Below are 23,476 nucleotides of genomic sequence, written 5' to 3' on the forward strand. Positions count from 1 at the left end.
GGTATAGCATGGCAGTGAGCACTATTGTGTCACAGGTCTACAGTTACAGGTCCAAATGCTGGTATCCATCTGTTTATAGTAAATATGTCTGTATGGGTGTTTCTATGGTCACTTTCTTACACAGTACCCACAAAATTCCTTGGCAGTTTATTGGGATTTGCTTACTCATACATGTCAAGACAGTACAATCTGCAAAGTTTCCAGGTCAATATTGTTAATACATATACTCGCAGTTTGGGGGTGAGTTGGATCTTGATAGTTACTCAATATGTCCACAACGGCAAATGCTCATTTTCTGTACACCATGTATGATTGGTTCACTTACATCAACCTCATTGCTCCATAAATGCAGCTCTAACAATGTTATGCATTTTTAATCTAGCAATATTCTGTCTTTACTCATACATAATTCTCAGATTTTTCTTACTTCTGCATACTAGGTCATGACCTGAGTTTTGTGCTTTGCAGGAAAGCATGAACAGCTTAATAAGGTAACCAGGGCATGAGATGTGGCCAAAAGATATAAATGGGTCAAATACCAGGAGATTAAGATATACAGCATCCAAAACCAAACCACAAGATGATAATTAGAGTCAAAAATATCAAAACAAAGGTCTTTGCCAGAAGATCGTTACCCAAAGGAAAATCAAGTATTTGTTTTTACTGCTTAAGATCTGCAAACTCAGACACTGATATGACCTTGTGGTGAACTTTTATCTCGTTGACAGTTCACAATGACAAAGGACAAGACCTCAGAAATGGGTGTTCAAAAATGGCAGTGGAAACATTTCAGAATATTTCATAACAAAGAAACTTTGCAATAATGTAAAAAGCCAATGTCATCATTGAATTCCCAGGAGTAGAAAACCCCCGAATCAACTGCAAATTGGCACCTGAAGGGCAAGCGAAAGATAGAAAAAATTAAAAATGACAAAATATCCAAAACAGAGAAATTGACTGTGTGACCACAACTTTACCACTACATTTTTGGGTAATTTTCCATGACAGAAAGGGATGATTGGGTACTCTTGCTTTCTCACACGTACCAGAGTCATATGCAAGTTATCAGGACTGACATGATCTGTATTGACCTGGCCTGAGTGACTGTTGATAATATGTGTGTCAGTGGACCCTTCAATGAACTCCCACTCTCTGTTGGATGGTTCCTGCACTACCACATTACAGAGATGCACTCTGGATCATCCTGCATCATTTCATTGGAAAAAAGCAAATTCTGAAAATGAACCAATAACTGAACGAAGGTATCTAGTTAATTTCTGTTAAATTTAAAACTTGCTCCAACACTGTTTTTTTTTGGATGTGCATCTTGTTAGTGATTCTGAGCAAATAACAGTAGTGGAGTTTGACAAATAACATTAATACTTCTAGTAACATATCTGAGCCATTATGTCCATATTTGTCCAACTAGGTCCATTTATTGAAGCTACTTAATGTATCAGATGTGGAAAGCCAATATCTACATTTACTTCTTTTCCACTGTACATCTTCTTTAGTACTTAATTATTCATGTTTTATCAACAATGTTTAATTTCAAATATTTAAATATAAAAATGCCTAATTCTATGCAAATATAAAAAATATTGGCTTAATTCATTTCAGCGAAGTCTTTATGTGGCATAAAGTTTAAAAGTTTAAAAAATACTTTTCGCAGCCTAATACATAATGGAATTCCTTCTGTCTTCAGAATATTATCTGTGGTTAGTGCTATGATGCAGGAGCATATAGATAAAATGTATTCAGTGTATTTATAATATTAAAGAATGACAGTGATGGCTTTGACAGGCAGCGGATAGGCCCAGTCAAAATCCAGTATCTATTGGAGGCAGAAAAAAAAAAACTGCAATTCATTATATAGGTGTGCGTTCAGGACAAATGACTCCTTATACTATAATCTTGCTGGGAAATGGCATTTAACTGAGAGATAAAAACATTAATATTGTAAAGACTAAAATGGGGATGCAATATGTATGCATACTATACAGGTATGTAAGTAATTAAGACTACTCAGTTTCAACACAAGAGACAGCTCACAGCAAGGGCTCTCAAATGTTGCTTCACAGAGTTATATTTTGTTGGCTACTACCTTGCTATAACCATGTTTTGAACCTGTGGGTAATTCAAACTTTGATTTCAAATGGTTTCAGATGCTTAAACTAGAATACTGTATACTGTATTTGCCCGGTGCTTACCAGTTTAACGTTTGTAATGCTAAGCAGTCTACATCCTATCTATTAGATTCTAAAGTGCGACATTTCAGGTTATGATACTTTGTTTCATCAGATGTATTGTCTTTGTCCTTGCTATTTATTTTTTCTGTGTTCAGATTTTATATGGTTTATTTACATAAAGTGATGTGAATTGGTTTTGTCAGTCTCTTCGTGGGAGTACAAAATAAGTACAATATAAAAAGATCACTTCTTTCCCCTAATTGACTAGAAATCAGCAGGGCCAGAAATGAAGTACTCAGCAATAAACTGCCTGCAAGATCACAGGATTTCTTGGCTAATGAAAGGTTGTCAGTGCTGGCAGACAGAGATCACACTGCCTACCCTACACTCTAAACAAAGCCCTTGTTAACCCTTGCACTGACCAATTCTTTTCAAACCAACACACTCCTTTTTTTCTACTGCATACTCATGCAGTTTTAATTAATAAAAGAAGACATTATTATTTTAACACTAAGGATATGTAGACAAAACCAGAGCAGGACTTCTGATGTTGATTACCTTTTACATACAGTACAACATCAAATTGCAGCATAACTCACACACTTCAGATATTCCTTCTTTTATATGTTGCTGTTAAAATATGAAGCATAAGTATTTAGCTCATTAAAAAAAAAACACGAGTGAAAGTCACAATGCTTCAATTTCAGTTAAAGCAACACAGAGAGCTTTATCTTGTTTCTACAAGAACATTAAAAACTGCACAGATTAAGCATAAATATATTTTTTTCTTGAATGCACTGCACACAAGTTAAATGATGTAGCTCATTACACTTATTATAAGGTATAATGACACTCTAATTTTCTCGTCAAGACTGAATGACAATTGTGAATAATTGCTTTCACATGTGCCACCTAAGATATCCCAATGAAAGCTCAAGCTGAATGATTTTATCTTTTCAGGTGTTTCACTGTAAAGAGACTGGCATAAGGCAAGATTTGAACTGCCATTCTAGAGTAATGACAGCACATTATCACAACCTCTGATGTAATTTAAAACCTAAACAACTCCTGGGCCTTTTCATGTCATATTTTAGCATAACAACCTAGGATCAGAAGACATCAATAAAGAGTAACAATGCCTTTTAGCAATTCCCATGTATTTATACAGGTTCAGAACATATACGTAATTAGGGATAAGGTACAAAATAATTATAGCAAGTTTTAGCTACTACAGTCAAATCTTGAGGGGAAACCAGTCTTCCCAGCAAACACTCACATAGCAGGACAATCTGTATTCCTTTGAGACGTAGACAGAAGCAGGGAGAGTAAGTAAACTACACGCATATAGCGCATGGTGGGAGGTTTAACCCAGTAAGGCATCGGCACTAATAACACTCTACACAAAGCACTTATTAACTCTTACCCTGTCAATTTCTTTACTGATCAACATATTGCAGCAGCCTCTACTGGATGAAGAAGTATATGAATCTGCAATTAAAAAAAAACTTTAGCACAGAGGTCAATATGTAATGGATGTAGCTGGAGTATAGGAAACAAAGAGAAGGGAAAAATTAGGCATACAAATTTTGCAAGAAGATGAAAGTTGTTCTTGGAAAATGAGTTACAACAGATCACTACATCACTTATTCTTATATGGACTATTTTCAAAAAATGCTCTGTAAATGTTGCTCTTTAAGAAAAGTACTACATACGAAAAAATCAATTGACAAAAAATTATCATAACAGGTTCTTCACACCTGCTCCTTTCATCTGCTCTGCTTTCTTCCCTCCATCCCACTATATATGTTACCTGCCTTTACGCTTTCAGCTGAAACATTGTGTCTTTTACCCTCTTTCTCTTTCACTGTGGAAATAACGTTTTAACTCATTTTTACTTAGTACTCAGTACTTTCACATATTCTGAAAACTGAAAGACAACGATGATTTTGTGGTATGTGGTGTCAATGGTCAATGGTGTTCTAGCAGGTATGACATATATTTTACTTTAGGAATTATCCCACGATGGATGGATGCTCTTTTCTTATATTTTCTTTTACAAAATGATGAATTCACTACAAGAAAGTTCACTATTGACCCTAACAGTATCACCCAAAAACAGGATAAACATTCCAAATATTTTTCCAATAAACAAACAGGAAGGAGTGTGGGTGAGGCTTGCAAAGTGGATGACATTTTGGCTTATCTCTTCATTCCTTTTCACTTTTCACACCAAAATTCTCTGATTTATCTGGGATCATTTTCTAGATAGGGGTGACACGGTGGCGCAGTGGGTAGAGCTTCTGCCTTGCAGTTAGGAGACCCGGGTTTGCTTCTCGGGTCCTCTCTGCATGGAGTTTGCATGTTCTCCCCGTGTCTGCGTGGCTTTCCTCCGGGTGCATCGGTTTCCTCCCACAGTCCAAAGACATGCAGATTAGATGCATTGGCGATTCTAAATTGTCTCTAGTGTGTGCTTGGTTTGTGTGTGTGCACCCTGCGGTGGGCTGGCGCCATGCCTGGGGTTTGTTTCCTGCCTTGCGCCCTGTGAAATTTCTGAGAAATTAATTCATGCATTTATTTCTAGTAGGATTGACTACTGCAATGCGGTGTTCACTGGATGTTCAAACTGTTCTCTATACAGCCTCCAGTTAATCCAAAATGCGGCTGCAAGAATTATTACAAGAACAAGAAAATACGAACACATAACTCCAGTTCTTAAATCCTTACACTGGCTCCTGGTTAAGTTTAGGGCAGATTTCAAAATCTTTCTTTTAACATATAAAGCATTAAATGGCCAATGTCCGGCTTACTTGTCTGAACTTACCATGACTCACAAAGCAGAGCGCACATTAAGATCTCAAGATGCCGGTCTGCTTATGATTCAAAGGATTTATAAAATAACAGTGGGAAGTCAAGCTTTTAGTTACAGGGCCCCTAAACTGTGGAATGGTCTGCCTGCTTCTATAAGAGGTGCCCCTTCAGTCTCAGCCTTTAAATCCCGGCTGAAGACTCTCTATTTCAGTTTTGCATATCCTGACTAGAGCTGCTGATTTACTGTACATACTGCATCTCTGTTGTTAGTCATTAGCACTAAAATATAAATAACATGACAGATAAAATTGAATACTAACCCTCACCTATTCTGTTTCTCTTCTTGGTACTCAAATGTGGCACTTGGTGCCACGGCCCACCTGCCAAGTTGTTTTGCCTGCCTATGGTAAAGTCATCCCTGATGGAGGATCGCAGGAATCATGGGAAAGAGGGGCCCATTCATTGGATTGGCTGGCCCAGCACTGTTTTAGCCGTGGAATGGCCAAATGGGGGAGGCAGCTTGATGGATGAGGTCTCCAGGACTCTAAAAATATCCAAATCTTATTATATGATATCATCTACTGTTAAATTCTGCTCCGTACTTCTAAAATTTTTATTTTTATGCTGTATTGAGGATTTGTTCTGTTCTGTGTATTGTATTGTATTGACCCCCTTCTTTAGACACCCACTGCATGCCCAACCTACCTGGAAAGGGGTCTCTCTTTGAATTGCCTTCCCCAAGGTTTCTTCCATTTTCCCTACAAGGTTTTTTTGGGAGTTTTTCCATGTCTTCTTAGAGAGTCAAGGCTGGGGGGCTGTCAAGAGGCAGGGCCTGTTAAAGCCCATTGCGGCACTTCCTGTGTGATTTTGGGTTATACAAAAATAAACTATTGTATTGTATTGTGTTGGCTGGGATTGGCTCCAGCAAACCCTCATGACCCTGTAGTTAGGATATAGCCTATTGGATGATGGATGGATGAATTTTCTAGATAGATGCAGCATGAAACTTGGTTGGAATTTAAAGTTAGGCAAGGAGAACAGACAATATGTTTAAAGTATATCTGAACTCTATGTCAGACACATCAGGCAGTTGGTGGATACCGTCTCATTAGCTAGACTCTAAGGCTATAGGCCAGAGACTTAAATGAAAATGAGATCTGAATAAAGACAGAGAAATAAAGAATAATGGTGAACGCTGACAAGTTAAAAGGGAAAATAAAGGCCAGAATATCCTCTTGGTTTGGTAAGGAATCCTGGCATGGATTTAGCTATATTTGGAAATTTCTCATTGTACCATGCACAGTTTTGTGTTACTACCTAAATTTATGTTAATGACTTTGTACTCTTCATTCTAACCTCTTCACAGTAAAGAAACTGATCTCCATCCCAATGCATATGACTTTCAACCAAACAAACATATTAAATCCTTCCAACTGTACGCCTTCATTTGTTTCATCTTTTCGGGTTATTTTTACATGAACAATCACCTCGTGATCCTCACCTTCATCAAGAACTTTCTTACATTAATGTGAAGCATTTAATCTTGACGGTTTTTCTACAATACATCGCATGTCTTTTAAAAAATCATTATTCTTATAATACTATTTCAAATTGAAAAAGGTGCAAGATAAACTAAGTCTTATATAATAAAATATCGATGCTTTAAATCTTTCTAAAATGGCGAATTCCTGTCATCTTCAGTGAGAGATCGACTAATCTTCAAAGATAATCCATCATGATTCTTACAAAGCAGAAACAAGGAGACATAGTTTGTTTACACAAGATTTCTACATTATTGATTTTAACAATTTCTGTGTTATTTGGTGCCAGTTAACATTTAGGTATTGAAGGTGCAGTGTTCTAATATTTCATATTGTTTATTTCTTTGTTTTTACTGCCTTTTTATCAAGCCAACAAACTCATGCCTAAAGAACTTCTAATGTGATCATGGCAAGTTGCAGGAGGCAAGCTCAAAGCCATTGGAGAATCATAAGTACAAAGCAGTGCTGACACTGGGACTTCGTCTAATTTCAGAAGTCATAAAGGAGGGATGTAATGGCCATGCTACCTGTCCTTTGCAAAGAAATGAATCTTTCAGGCTTATGAGGAATGCTAAGATATGCAAGCCTACAGCTGAAATGAAAGCCTGGATTGCTATACTAAGAAAAGAGTAATTCTAGTTTGGCTGTACAACAGCACAAGACCACAAATTAAAAGCTATATAATTTTATTACTGAGGCAATTATGCCAGAAAAGCTAGAAAGTGGAAAGGCTACAGAAAAAAACATTTTTATTTATTTGACTTTCCATTTAGGTTTGTTTGTTTTTTTAAGCTGTAATGTCACATACATATGCTTAGTGTACTGGCAGAGCACATGCCTTTTCTTTACTTAGTTCTTGATTGTTTTGCAAAAGGCCTTATAATAAACGATGGGGTGGAATAGTAGAACAGTGGTTAGCACTGCTGCCCCACACCCCCAAAGACCTGGGCTGAAATCTTGACCTGGCCTCTCTCTGTTCTGCTCGTGTTTATAAAGGTTCTGCTACTGTTTTCTTCTCAGAGCCCCAAACAATGAAGGTTACACTAATTGGTGACCCTAAATTTATCTCTGTGTGAGTTAGTTCTTGATTGTGTCCTGTGATATCCATATCAAGGATATAGTTATTTTATTTTTTAATTCCTTTCAATTACTTTTCCTAAAGAAGCGTGCTCAACACAGTAAACACACAAAACAAAGATAATAATTACTTAGAAGAGCCCAGACAAGAAGAGACCAAGGACAGGGGACTGCCACTGAGTACAATGCAGAAGCCATGGAACTACAGGGATTGCAACAAATGTAAATGAATGAAAAGAGGAATTTGCTAGATTAAAAGTTTCAGTCTTAATGGATAGCAGGTTATCCCCTGTTTTGGATAATCCTTTAAAAGAATGAATGTTTTTATTTTTATTAACCTTTGCTTTTGTCATGCCTGGTTTGCTTCCTTTAGGCTGTTATCCTTTTTTGTATTTCTACTCTTTAATACCTTGTTTTAACCCTCACATCTGTCAGCTGTTCACTGTGCATCCTCTTTACGTTTATACTTTAATACTCAAGCACTGCAAACATTACTTTATAATTCCAGTGCTTTTTGCACTCACACTAAGACAAAAAAGCATAAAAGACAGCCTTACACAAACTTTAGTATTATAAGGATACTATTGGTGAATAGCAGAAACAAGAAACAATAAATAGTATTTCCAAGTTAATTAAAATGTTCATAACATTGTTGTTTCAGGTAGCATGACACCAAACTTGGAATGTGTATGTCAGTGGCTGTTATTTCCTATAGTTAAATATTTTCATTCAAGTAGGTTTTTTTTTCATAGCAATAAAAATGAATCACAAAAAACAACACTTTGTACAAACCACAACAGACACAAAAGAAGCTCTATTGTAATTAAATGTAATTTTCTTTTTTTCCCTTAAATCAAATGCAAAATGGCTGTCTACACTCTTTATAACCTTCTGTGACAGATTGGGGCTCTCTTGACCCCTTGAACCCTCAGACCACTCATCAGACACCAGGTAAAAGTCCAAGTACTTGATTTATTAGGACAATAAAGTGCACAAAGCACCCTCTCCTCCACAATACGCATTAAATAAACCAATACACTAATCAATAAACAATCCACCACTCCCAGATGTGTTGCCCTCCTACCACCCAGCTCAGCTCGCCGTCTGGGAGCTGCCACAGTCCTTTTATATTCCCTGACCCGGAAGTGTTCCAATCCCCAGTCCATGTGATCAGATAACAAGTCCCTTTCTTCACCCCGGAAGCACCTCATTCCCCTTGTCCATGTGACTCGGACGTACTTGCGGGGCGTAAGGAAAATAACCACTGTTCCTCCCTGCAGCGTCTCCTAGTGGCCCCCATGGCATCCGTCAGGGCTGTGTATAAAAACTCCAATGTCCAAGATTACCTGCTGGCATTCGGGGAACCTCCATACTGCAGGGAGGGCTCCACCTGGCGACTTGGGGGTATTGGCCGGGATGAACTGCCGGCCATACACCACACTTCCAATGACCTCATTAATACACATCGTTCCATTCTTAGAATTAAATCATAGCTCCTTAGAAATGTGTGCACCTCAACAATAATATTCATGAAAGACTCCGTTAAAAAAATATATGTACTTCTAAAATGATGTCCATGAAATACCAGATGGCAGAAAAAAACACTACGTTGTTTGGCGCCGTCACTGTGAATCTTTATTAATTTGCTTTACTCAACTTTGTTGTACTTTCAAAACAAACAAAATAAAATTAAAGACTTTGCAAACTCAAATATCTTGTACCTGGCCTCTGATTCTCCTTCCTCACATTTGATCTAAGCATTACCCTGGAAGATGTCACCCTTTCACCATCAGTGATGGTCGTGAATCTTGGCGTGACTATGGACTCTTCACTTTCATTCATCAAACAATCAAACATATACTGTATCTTCAACAACCCAGTCCTGTCATTTCTTTCTTTGTAATATTCACAGAATTCAACCCTTCCTCACTAATTATGCCATGCAACTTCTTGTTCTTGGCTGGACTATCACAACTCTCTTCCTTCAGCTGCAACCAGTGCTTATCCATTCTTGCTCCAAAGCTGTGGAATAACCTCCCTTTATCTATTTCAATGGCCCTCAATTTACCTGCATTTAAGCATCTTTTGAAAACACACCTTTTGGTAAAATAAATCTTCTTTCACCTTTGTTAAAGTCAGAACTCACAACCCCACCTGTAGAAAAATTAAACACAGAATAAAAAAAGAGAGCAAATAGAAATAATAAAAAATGTGCTTATTTCAAGTTCAACAAAAGCACCTAGATGACCCATAATATTTCTAAAGGATCATTCTGTGGATCAGCTATGGTGATGTATTAGAAACAGAAACAACCAGCTTATGGATGATTGCTCTTAAATTTTAAATGTTAAACAAAAAACCAATATACTACCATAGTAATGTTTGAGATAAAGGAGCATATATGGGAAGTGTCCATATGCAGTTATTACACCTAAAAATAGTGCATCCAGTTACTGATACAAAGGTTATCTTTCATACAGAGACACTAGATGATTTTTTTATTAAATAAACATATGAACATTTAACAATATTCGCTGACTCAGATGCCGTAAAAAATTGTTAAGATTTCAGTGATGGTGTAACATCTGCAAAGTTTCAGAAAATTCAAAATGGATAAAAACTGAAAATTCATAAAGACAAATACTTTTTAGTAAAGCTTTATGAAAGCAGTCATGTTGTAGATGAGCAAGCAAAGTCCTCACAAAGGCATCAGTCACATAATTTACACTAAGAGGAGTAGTTTTGTGAGCACATCCTCTTTTGGTTTGCTGTTTTTTTCTTCAACATAACTTATAATCATATAGTTCTAAACAACCATATAATTATATAAGTCTAACCTCAGGTGACAAACAATACCTGACAGAGTTTACTTTGTCAAAAATAAGCCAGCATGTAGAGGCCATGTATTAAAAATGATACCCTGTGACCGACTAGCTTGTAGCAGCTGTGACTCAGAGAAATTGCTTTGTGCACAGGTCACTGTGTCTTACATCATTTTGCAGGAACTGTGCTCCACTAATAAATTTAACTTTGCTTCAGTTCAATTACTTAATGTCTGAGAGCACTCGCTTATTATGTACAGATCTTTTATATTCCTGCTGTAGTATCTCAATGGAGATGATGGCAGTTCAAAATGTGAGTGGAACAGAAAATGAATGGATTGATATTCCAAGTCCTGCAAATCAACCCCAAATCATTATCCGTCCACTGGCTTTTGCTATGAGGTGTTTGAATTGTTTTGTACTGGGTTTGGTTTTTACAAAACATGGTGCTGTACTTAGCAGCGCAACATCTCTGTTTTCCTTTCATCTGCTCAGAGATAACTGGTGCAGAAGTCCGGAATGCCCGGCTAATTTAGTTGAGCACCCGGCTGTCATCTCGCATGACATTGTGAGATGACAGCAGAATATCTACAGGCACAGACAGATCTAATGATCTGCAGAGATGGCAAGGGATCTAGCGGGCAAATATTTTAAGAAGCAGGATCGCAAGTTGCAAGGGGAGAGGCATTGGACAGGATGTTGCCAATCACTCAATGCTAAAGCTAATAGCAGGGACGAGGCAGAGTAGAGTTCACAAGCAAAGAGTATGGGGAGGTGGGCTTTCGAGAGGGGGGTGTACATGGTAATAGCAGGGGTGGAGCAGCTTAATACAACAGCAAGGAGTATGGAGAGGTGGGCGGGTGAGAGGGGGCTGTACATGTTAATAGCGGGAGCGGAGCTGCTGTTCACAAGCATAGAGGATGTGGAGGTGGGCAGGCGAGAGGAGGACTGATAAAATAAAAAAGTCTAGTGGAACCAGCCTGTCAGATATCAGAAAAAGGGCATCAAGAAGTGACGTCTCTGTTCTCAGCGTCAGTGCAGTCTGTATAGTGCTGCTAAGCATACAGCAGCTCTTTTCTTGTTCAGTACATAGCAAACTAATATATATATATATGGCGGAATGGTGGCTCTGAGGCTAGGGATCTGCACTGGCAAATGGAAGGTTGCTGGTTCAAATTCCGAAAATGCCAAAAGGGACTCCGCTCTGTTGGTCCCTTGAGCAAGGCCCTGAGCGCGTGAGGGGGCGTCCATCCTGGTTATGTAGGGGGCCTCGGGTAAAGGGCTTGGAAGCCCAGCCCTGTAGGGACCCGTGGCCACTGCCAGGCGGCGCCCCGATGCCGGAGTATCCCGTGTGGGACCTGGTCGGGGCTGGAGCCTGGCCGGGACGCCCAGGAGGACCGGAGGAGGGCTTGTGACTCCTCCAGACCGCAAGGGGGCAATCGCCCTGGTTGTATTGGGGGCCACGGGTAGAGGGCTTGGAAGCCCAACCCTGTTGGAGCTTTAAGATCCATGCATTGGTTGGCAAAAAATGAGTTGCCTCATACAACGTTGCTTGAAAAGCTGTTGGAACACTGTAAAGAAATGGGTTGTTCCTTTTTACAACATCTCAATATTGGTAAAAATGCACATTACACTTCTGAAAGAATAATGCAAGAGCTGCTGCTGGATGTCTTAGCATCAGAAATAAAATCTAACATACTGAAAAATATACACGTAGAAATTTTTTTCAGTATTCTGTGCGATGAAACCACATACATCTCAGTTGTAAAACAATTAATTATTTACATTAAATATGTTTGCCAGGTCACTAAAGAGGTCAGAATTAGTTTTGTATCAACCCGCAATATGACTGATGGCAAAGCGGAGACTATAACCAACACACTAAGTGAGACAATGGACACTCTAGGATTGAAAACTGCTAATCTGGTTGGACTAGGGTCACATGGAGCTGCTGTTATGATTGGGAAACAGAAAGGTGTGGTAAAACTGCTTAAAGATAAAACATCTGGACTCTTGGTCAACTGCCACTGTGTAAGCTGCCAATTAGCCCTTGCAAGTGCCTAGGCAGCAGCTGCTGTACCTTATTTAACAAAACTACACAACATCTTAAGGCAACTGTTCTATTTCGTCCAGAATTCTTCAGTTAGGATGGCTGGTTTAACAGAAATTAAAAATATTCTGAACATTCCCCAGATTAATCTGAAAATGGCCAGTGACACTAGATGGCTGTCTCATGACTTTGCAGAACAGTCACTATGACAGTGTATGATGAGTTATATCCTTGGAGGACCCAGATCCTGGGGACTTTGATTATGGGAAAGCTGCAGACAACTGGGCCTCTAAGAAGAAAAGAAGAATAAATATTTAACTGAAGACACCTTCTGCAAATGCAAATGCTTTGAAGAATATTTAAAATTTTTTAGGTTTCCCATATTTTTTTTCATTGTTTTCACTTTTCTTCCTGACAGTGACAATACTTGTGGCTCTTGGTTTATGTCATAACAATTGTTATTTAAAATTTTTGTTAGGGTTGCAGGATCCTGAATTGGATACTTCTTAAATTTAATAAATAATATTCTGGCACAAGTGTCAAACCTTAAAAAGGGAAGTCATATTTAGCATTAGAAAATAATTAATAATAATTAACTAATAAAAAGAGTGCATATTTAATTTTCCCCACCACCAAATTTCCCCATCCCGCCCCACCCGGCTACTTTAACTGCCACCCGGCTGGAAAAAAGTTCTGGGGACGACCCTGCTAATGTTTCATTCAGATACAACGTTGCAAACTGATGCTGTTCTATTGTGTTCCCTTTGGAAGATGGGTTTTTGCTGCTATTTTAAAGAATTGAGCAGCATTGTTATTAGAATTGATACCTATCACCTTCTGAGCACTTGTTGTGTGAAGTTTGAATGTTCTCTGTATATCTGTCTGGATTCTTCTTTGGATAATCTGTTTCTCCCTCCACATCCCAAAGATGTTTGTGTTAGATAATGTGGAGTCTGTAAACTGACCTAACATGAATAAGTGAGGTTATGTTCATGAATGTTCCCCGCAGTGGATTGGTGAGATGTACATGGATGGTTACCACCTTGCTCCCAAAGCTGCTGGGATAAGCTCCAGCTCTATGTGATTTTGAACTTGATGAAGGTCTTAAAAATAAATGGACAGATGTTACCCAATTAGATTATGTAATGTAAAATGGTCTTTATGCACTATCATCCTCCCAGTGGTACTTTGGGAATTAGTTTATGAAACCAAAATAAAAAATAAACTAGCACTTTGTAATGGCTTATTGAATCCATTAATCTTTCACCCTGGGCATAATTAACAGCGTTTTTGTTGAAATGAATACTGTTGACACCCAGGATTTTAAAGCTCTAAATCCTCCTCCATAATAATTGCTAGTCTCTCCAAGTCTTGCTGTTGCCTCCAACCAGCTGCATGCACTGTCATTTTCAGAATGTAAACAAGCCCACCATTAGCACCGCAACATCAGAAAACTTGCTCAAACTGCTCATTCATATGGAAAGACACTAATGAGAACAAAAATTAGTTTTTTCAGGCACCTAAAAGAAACTTGTGACAGTTTTAAGTTTCACTTTGTTCGCCTTCTAGGTGTCAAAATGCTGTGTGTTATTAAAAATAAAATTCCTGAGGCTGTTGACAACAGGATTAAGGTAAGCCTTCAAAGTTCTTAAATTGAGGAATTTCCAGGATAGACTAAATTATCCTTAAAACAAATAAAGATCAAAGTGCTGTGTACCCATAAGAGAAGTTAAAGACTCATTAGATTATGGTATTAAGTTAAAATGCAAAAGTATTTCTTGTTTAGAAAGATTTAAAGCAAATTTGTTGAAATTTTGAGGTTTTTGAATTATAATTAGCAACTTCTACTGAGTCTGGTCAGAACATTGTTTTTGATGTTAGATGTTTCTCATTTTTCATTTAAGAGCATTCTGAAAACTTGCATCAGCAGCTATTATCTTTCATCTGTTTGTCTGAACGAGTTAACACTGTTAGGCTAATGAGTTTTGGTACTTTGCAAAAAGAACATTACATTAAAAAGTATTGCATTAATAAGAAAACAACTTCAAAACACTAATTATTTGAACAAGCAAACGTAATGGCAGTATGTGCATATTCTAATTTCTCTTCAAAAGAAAACAAGCCAAAATAATTTATGAAGTAGGAGGCAGGCATTTCTTGCATAATAACTAAAGCGACATTGAACAGAAAATAAAACTGCTTCTTCAAATGTGCATTTCTTAAAAGCTTTTCAGTCAACACTGCTGGGATGACACCTCGTTTCTAACAATGAATTCCATGAATTAATGGTTAATTAATGTTTAAATTAAAAATAACCCTTTTTAGAAGTCACTTTATGCATACTGAATGTAAAAAATTCAAAAAATATTTGTGTGCTACTTTTAAGTTGATACGTGGGCAAAACACCTTACCTTTAAGACCTGGTAAGATAGGACCAGAAAGGCAGCACTGTGTCATTTTCCTGCTTAATTAGTATAGTTGTGTTCTTCTCTATTTAATCCTTTTGGTTATTTATTTGCATAACAAACTAATACGTAGTATTTGACATACTATGGACTACTGCAATGAGTCGGGGGACTCTACCTCCCTTTTCATCTACAATATAAAATACTGATTAATTGTGCATCTATTCTCTGTCATCTCTGTCATCCATGTGCAATATACCACAATCCTATACCATGCCTACCTTGTGGTATAGTCTGTTTCTCTTCCTGCTCAACCCTTTTCTTTTTTTTGTCATCTCTGCTTCCTGCCTGGCAAACTCTTACCAATACTTTTCACAACTCTGTACTTGCTAATCTGGCAAAGAACTATTTTTGGGAGAGGCATATAAACCTCTTTCAGGTGTCAGGGATGGCATAGAGCAAAGGTTCTTAAAGCAAGGGTCGTAACCTGTGATGTCTGAATCTGAGTCATGAAGAGCTATGATTCACAACTGTACTCGCTGGGCAAGGGTCGTGTGGAAAGAGTCATGTGTGGGTTGCAAATTATCTTGCGATGGGTCGCCACAGGTAGTTTAAGAAAACGCCATTGTTACAAACTGTCTTGCATCTGTGTTTCTCCAAGGAAAAGGCACGACTGTCCAAGGCGATTCTGGGTCTCGAAGACACAGAAGGCAAAAGAGAGAAGAAGGTTAGGAGGAAAAAAAGGTTAAAAAAACACTGGCCTAGAGAACTCCTGGGAGAGTCCCAATAGAAATGTCCCAATCAGTGTCAGGAGCACCTGCAACTCCTATTTCCCAGACGTCTCATAAATGAACAGGCCATACCCAGACATTGGCCTACAGTGAGTATAAGAGTGCTACCTCTTAGTGTGGACTTCTATTTGTCTATATCCTGCAATTTCCAACTATTAATGACTACTTATGTTCCACAAGTAGTTAATCTCTGGACATCCTCCATTACAGTGGTGCAAAGTGCCTCCTGCCAGGGGTCTTGTGTCACTGACAGCATTGCCATTGACCTTACCACCAGGCGATCTAACAACCTCCTGTCTCGGCAAACTCTTCCTGTCCTGCATTACTGAAATTCCCACACAGTTGTGGTCTCTACTGAGCCCTCCTTTACACTCCCTCAATAAAACACCTGTTTATTTAAACTAAGCACACAGGATTTTTGAAATATGCTTTCCAATTACAATATGGCAGGGCTATTACTCTACTGGCCTGCAGGCCACAAATCTGTATATGTTACCCTGATAATTAAAGAAAACCCATTGCCTCCCCGCATAACACAATAGGTCAGCACTAGAGCAGTGTTTGAAAACAAAAAAAAATGTATTATTATTATTATTATTAATTATTAAACACTTCTGGCCATAAATCACAGCCATTATTCTAATAAAATCAAACCATAACACTTGACTTGACTCAAGCTGATCTAAATTAAACAAATACTATAGACCTTCAAATATAAATGCAAATATACATATGTAGGCTGCCTTAGTTTAGTGTTTTTTTTCCCTTACAATTGTTTGTATTTTCTCATAAACAAATATTAAATAAAAGTACTTCAAAAATTCCAGCTTTGAAAACTCCTCCCATACATTTATGACTTTATCCAAAACCATTCTTTGTCTTTCCATTTTGACATTTGTCCATCTTTCAAATATTATATTTTAACTGTGTCTGATTTGTAATGCTTCCTTTATTAATTCATTTTCAAATTTTTATCTTATATTTCCAAGCTCCTCTTGATTCTCTCTGTCCTGCATTTTTGTCTTTTATACATGACACTACCATATAATCCTCTTTGTACTATAAGGGGACCTAGTAATGGTGTATGCTTTAAATGACAAAATATAAAATAAAGATTGATTGATTGACTGAAATGTGATTATTTTAGCATAATGTAACATTGATTTTGAAGGAAAATATTCTGCAGGGTTTAATTTTCTTCAAATATCTTTGCAAAAACACAAATGACTGTAGAAAAAGAAATGAAAACATTATAATCTAATTATACAGACATCTGTGTTTTTTAAACACTTTGCATGTGTTTTTAAATAAATTGAAACTATTAAATAAACTCCTAAAATCAATTTTACATCATAAATACTATATTGGGAACATATGCCATGATTTAATGATCAATCTAATAAACATTTTATCCATCTATTGTTATAAATTGAAAATGCCTAGAACTTTTTTTTTAATCATATGGGATTTATTATTTTGTTGACTTCCCCTGATTACAATTAAGGAATTGGAACAGATGACACCAAGAATTATAATTTTGTATTATAATTTTAATGTACAGCATCCCCCACCCTTTCACTTATTACACTATTCACCAACAATATAGTGTGGTGAGTAATTTAGCTAAAATCAAAATGCTGTAGGCATAACTTCCATACTGAACCCCACCCAAAACCCAAAAACAAAAACAGCAAACATTTATAGAATTTTTGGCAATACATAGTATTTAAAACAAGAGTAGAAAATGTCTCTATTCTGTTCAAGTGATCTTTCTAAAAGATAACTATTGTTAAAAACACAACTTTTATTTTTTTCTATAATCCAAACATGGTAAAAAAATACATCATTTAAAATAAAGGTTCAAAGAACAGTAAACAAATGTAAATAAAAATATAGATTAAATACACGTTACATATAACTTCCATTATGAGGAAACAGATCAAATGTTACCAAAAACAAAAACTGTGTATGATTCAGTACTCCTTTCACAAACATTGCAATTCTTATTTTCATTAAACACAAACCAAGGAAAGATTACAAGTTTGAATCTTAAGCTTAAACAATGCATAATGAAAAGGGTTATATGTCAGTGTTAGTCTGTGCAGGATCTGTCAGTTCAGTTCAGTCCAGTTCTGATTACTGGTCCTTCTCATACATTCTCATTAAGCAACTTGAATAAAACAAGTAGTGTATTCAAATTCCTGTAAATAAACAGAAGGCCTTTAATTATAGTGCGACAGGAAGGAATCTCTGTGGTAGCCCTGCACACCAAGAACACTGCATGGAAGGTCAATAATAAACAGAAATGGCATTTTTATTAACAAAATATTTAAGAGGATGAATTAAAAAAATGACAAAATACAAAAAGAATAGAAACAAATCTCACTGCCTCTCTGGGCCTGCCTATTTGAGTCTTGAATCAAAGTCTACCTAATGGGTTGGCCAACCCTCTTGCCTACCACAATATCTTGACAAAAACTCCTTTCATCGCCTCTCTCTTTCTGTCTCTTTTTGATCTAGATTTAAGATGGCTTTAAGCTACATCTCAAGTTCACTTTCACTGCAGTAAGCACTGCTGTTTCACAGGAAGAGCAGAATAAGTCTGAATACTTGTGTATGAAGTTTGCAAGTGGCTGCATGTTTTTTTACCTTCACATCCTTATGATGTGCATATTATATTAACAAGTGACTCTAAACTCACATGAAATGAGTAACTATGACTATCTGCATAAACTGGCATTGTGTACTGAACTGGTTTCTTCTTTGTGCCCAGTCAGACTCAGACGGCACTTGCTCCCCTCGGCCAGGTGGTGTGGAGAACAGGAGCTGTTCTTGTGACGTCTGCAAATCAAGAACAATGTTTTTGTTCTGCTATATTATTTTGTTTCCTAATAAAAGAACACTCATTAAATTATGCTGACATAATAGCTTTTGACCAGTGAATGACCAAAGAGGCTGTGTGGAAACTGAAGTCCCTAAAAGAAACCCAATAGAAGAAAGGGAACATATGCCAAATACAAACAGAAGGCACCTTTATACCACAACTGAACCAGACCTAAACAGCTATGAAGTATCAATGCTACCTTCAATGCTACTCGGAAAGATTCAACAGTTACATAAATTTGAACCTTTGAGTAGAGTAACATATAAAAAAATAAACTTTACAAATTACACTAGCAAAAAAATACATAGGTATTTCAATAAAGTGGCACATTGTGTAAACTGCCCATCCTCAACTGTAAGGTATAAATACTGCAGTATTGGCCTAAAAACCCAGTTTTCAATTGATTTCTCCTTCCTTTGCTGTCTTTTTTAAAATCATATCGGACACAGTAGTTAGCTAAATTTCCAGGCAAATACTCACATTTACTAAAATGAATGGTATTACCAAAGCACCTTCCAACAAACTACATTATTATGAAAAATAAAATTCAAGATAAGTGCACAGATGATTTTTTCAAACCTCCAAAAAAGAGATTTCTGAGAGTACTCTTTAAACTCTGACGTACATGGATTTAATATTTTATGCTGATAATAGTTGTGCTGATCTTGTAAAAGAGTTCATCTCTGATTGTATCACTTCCATATGTGTGTAAGACATTTGAATTTTGTAGCTTAGTGTGTTAGGTCAGAAAGATTGTTTTGCTTTGTGTTTGTTACTTTTTTCTTAAGCGTTGTCTCTTCTATCTCTTTGACACCTTGCAAAAAAATGAAAATGTGCTATACAAATAAATGTTATTATTACTCTTGAAGGCCTACAGTATATAATTGCAAATTAGTTTGATTCTAAATATGTAAGTTTAGAATCTTTATTTTCATATTAATTGTAACATGAACGTCTCTTCACCATGCTAACTCTCCTGATAAAACCACGAGGATTATATACAGAAGACAGTATCTGTTTAAGAAGAATTTATCTGAATATACATTTTGTCCACCTGATTTCTCAGTGCACTTGGCTGACATTTTTAATCTGCTGATTTGTTCTAATTGCTGTGCATCCAGCCAAGAATGGAAAGGAAATATTTGAGAGATAAAAAAGCGCACAATTAAATATATGCAAGCATTAATTTCCAGACACTTGGTTCACTACAAAAGATTCTAATAATTATTAATTGATTAGATGCACCTGTTTGTATTGATGGAAAAATCACACAGTGAGAGTGTTTGACTTTTATATAAACAAACTACAGAGACAGCCAGTGTGATTTGAATGTCAAATTACCATTGGCCTTGCTGCATACTAATTATTTACAGAGAGAATTTCCACAGATTTTTATTATAACAAATTTCCCTCTGGTATAATAAAATAATGACATCTGTCTGCTGTGCAAACATGTAGTCTTCAAGGATCTAGTCTAATCTGCAGCACAGATGTTTGGTTTAAAGTGCTAAAACACTGAAATATGTTAAAACAACATACCACTGTACAATGTTAAACCCACACAGCAAACAGGCCATTTGACAAGCAATAACAAAACCATCAACTTGGGGTCCCGTTCCAGAATGTAAACAGACTTGGCCAAGTGGCTGGCTAATAAATAAGTACAGCAGCAGCAGTTTTGCAAATATGATGGCTAAGCTGGAGCTAAACCCTTGCCTGTAGGTCTGCTGAGCTCTTGCTCCATGATATGGTGAGCAGCTAAACAATACTAGAAGACCCTGTAAAAGAGCTGAATCGTTTCCATACCAAGAGAAACCGTTTATGTGGGTTTGAGTAAGTGGTGATTAAGCCCTTGGGAGCCTCCCCCCAAAGGGCACTAGGAGAAGGCCAAGTGGAAGTCCCAGGGCATGCTGGATGGATTAAATCTCTCACCTAGCATGGAAACATCTGATAATTCTCCGGGAGTATCTGAAAGTCATTACTATGCATAAAGTTACCAGGTATGTTCAACTTTGTGTGATGCCACTGTAATCCTCACCAGGGCAAGCACATAACAAGTAAAGAAGTTTTGGTTTATACAATGAACATTTATGTAGGAAAACCAACAGGAGAGGATGCCGATTCATTGCAAAGCACGGTCACGCACAATTACATTCGCTCATACCAGATACATTTCAATTTGCTAGTTAAACAACCATGAACATCTGTAAAAAACAGAAGGAAACCCATGAGAATATGGGAATTACATGCAAAAGTCAGTCAGACAGGAACTGGGGATGGACCAAACTCAGACCTCTATATAGATATTATTATATACTGCAAATATGTGACAATCAAAGAAACACTCCTTCCCTATATGATACACATTACTTTGCCATGTAAGAAACTGCTTAATCTGTGGCAGCTTCAGATTTGCAGAAAATGCAACTTTAACTGGAGGACAGATACCAACAGTGGTAGAATGGGCACTAATATGATTTAAGCATATCTAAACAGGACATGGTAACTGGCCTCTGATGTGTCACAAAGAGCAACACTGACCAGAATGACAATGTTACAGGTGTATTAAGGATGGGTCACCACTCGAAAAGTACTCAGTCAGCAGAGCTCATGTGGTCATAATCTGATAAACAGTGAAGCAAAGTGTTACACGACTCATGCAATGCAACATGAACTAACAGTGAAGTACAACAAAGGTACATATCAGAAAACACAACTCACTCACTATACGTTGTCGGTGAATGATGAATTACTGCAGGCAACCTAACAGAGTTATACTCCGAACAAAACAAAGAAAAGCATGGACACTGAAAAATAAGAAAAACATCGACTTGTTTGATTAATCTTAAGCATTTGTTCATTTATGCAGATGCAAAAACCAGGATATCGCAAACACCCTTTGAATCTCTGCAGCTGGAGGAAAATTGGAGGTTAGGATGGAGAGGTGTGTTTTTCTGGCATATGTCGAGACCCTTGATAGGAGCAGGGAAACTTTCAGGTTCACATGCTATTTAATGTATCAGTGCATCCCTTCATAGCAGCCATTGCCAAATCAGCAGGTTTATCAGATGGGTAATGCATCACAAGTCTAGGAACAAGTAGTTCAAGATTGTGAATTCATCTTAACACAGTGGATGTCATGTCACCAGATTACCAAACTGCTCATCTGTGGGATAATGCATTTGGAGTAGAGAACAACCAGTGGCTGATGTGCAACAACCATGATACACTGAAGTTAACCCTTAGGGTCTTGATAATTCCAAAACCCATTTGAACAAGAGTTTTCTGAGGGTGAATGGACGATGAAAGAGCACTCTGACCCTCTGTTAAAGTGTGATGGCAAAATAACAAAAAGAATTCAGTAGGTAATCAGCATCATAGGAACATCATTATATTAAAGAAAAACTGATGATACTTTAAGAATGAAGAGGATGAAGCTGACAATTGTGTATGCTTAGGAGAGGGGTCCCAAAAAAATATATGTGCACACCTAGGATGTTAATAAAAAACAGGTTTAAAAAAATAGAAAAAAAGAACAAAGCTGTAATACAGATTCATCTTTTTAATAATGTGAATTAGAGATGACAGTTCCAGTATATGAGCAATGCTCCAAATCTGTATAAGTGCATGTTTGGTGATTTTACTGGAAATCTGGCTTTATTAACAAACTGTCAGAATTTTTTACAAAGTAATTACTAAAAGAAAAAGAATGTACTTTCAGGTCTCACCTAGGTAATATATCCTAATGACTGATACCAGGTGTTTTAACACATTTTTACAATGTAGGCAGCAGACTAAAACACACAGGGGAGTTTACTGCAGTATGTTAAGCATCATAAATAAAAACAAAGTATAACTGAAAGAGTGAAAAAGATCTGAATAGTTTGCTATAATTCGAACTCTTTCACACAACACATGACAGGTTCCCACTCAAACGACAACTTTAAGAGACAGCTTAAAATGCTTTTCACCGAACTTCTTTTAATGCATTGAACTTAAACCCCACAGCCTTTAGCCCCTATCTTTACCTGTGCATTGCATGCCATGTTTTCCTGTGCTTTTTTGTCATTAATGTTGTAAACATTTAACACATCAAGGTCATATTATCATATCACTGTGTACAATTCATCGATTGTGCATAAATCATAGAAGTGTGCTATAAATAAAAGCTAAGCGCTCGTCAGACTAGGTGCATGCACGTTACCGCGGAGGTGATTGCGAGAGAGCGCATTAGAGGTACGGTAGTTCTCGCTTGTTCATCGTTCTGCAAGCTTCAAGTCCTTTTCTCGTCTCGTGAGCCTATATGGAAAGCTTACAGCGAATGTCTGGAGGTATGAAAATAAGAGATATGCTGAATTTTAAACACGACGTCAGATCCTTGTAAAAGTGGGGTCGTTTTCCTTTTACTCATCTACCCGAGTTCGACCAAAAAAGTCTGCAAGATGCGGCGTTTACTCGAAAGTGCTTTAAGTGCAGCAGCTTACTCACCCAGCATAACGGTTATTGTAGAGGTAGCCGGTAACCCCGGTGACCAAGAATGCCACCTGAAGAGCAGCAGCGACAGCGGTGACTAGCAGCCGACTTCCCATGGTGACTAACTTAATTTTCTCAGACTAGCACCCGTAGGTGTTTCCTGCCCTAACCTCTAGAAGAGCGCAGACCGTGTGCTCAACACCTTGTGAAGGCACTGAGGCGCTTCGAAGGCTTTTAAAGAGTGACCGGGTAGCCGGCGCCACGTGACCCAATGTTTACAGGGGGAGGGGACGGGGTTTGGGGGGCAGAGGCTGTTCCTTCGGGCGCGCACTGCGCGGAACCATTCGCTACTGAAGTTACAGACACGCGTGTATGCATTTACAGTCAGAGATTAATAGGCGACTTTGGCATCAATTAATTTTTACTTGGAGTGCAG

At 37.5% G+C, this 23,476-nt stretch overlaps 1 protein-coding gene across 1 annotated transcript in view; it reads right to left on the reverse strand.

Annotated features, from left to right (window-relative positions):
• Positions 1-23,242, reverse strand: part of cpa6 (carboxypeptidase A6) — a 121,656-nt gene extending 98,414 nt beyond the window's left edge. Inside the window, exon 1 of the mRNA XM_039754612.1 lies at positions 23,056-23,242. Coding sequence (XP_039610546.1) covers positions 23,056-23,156 — 101 coding nt within the window. The 5' untranslated portion in view covers positions 23,157-23,242. The remainder of the gene's footprint in view (positions 1-23,055) is intronic.
• Positions 23,243-23,476: the final 234 nt, after the last annotated feature.

Source organism: Polypterus senegalus, chromosome 5 (assembly GCF_016835505.1).
Source record: "Polypterus senegalus isolate Bchr_013 chromosome 5, ASM1683550v1, whole genome shotgun sequence".
Classification (NCBI taxonomy): domain Eukaryota; kingdom Metazoa; phylum Chordata; class Cladistia; order Polypteriformes; family Polypteridae; genus Polypterus; species Polypterus senegalus.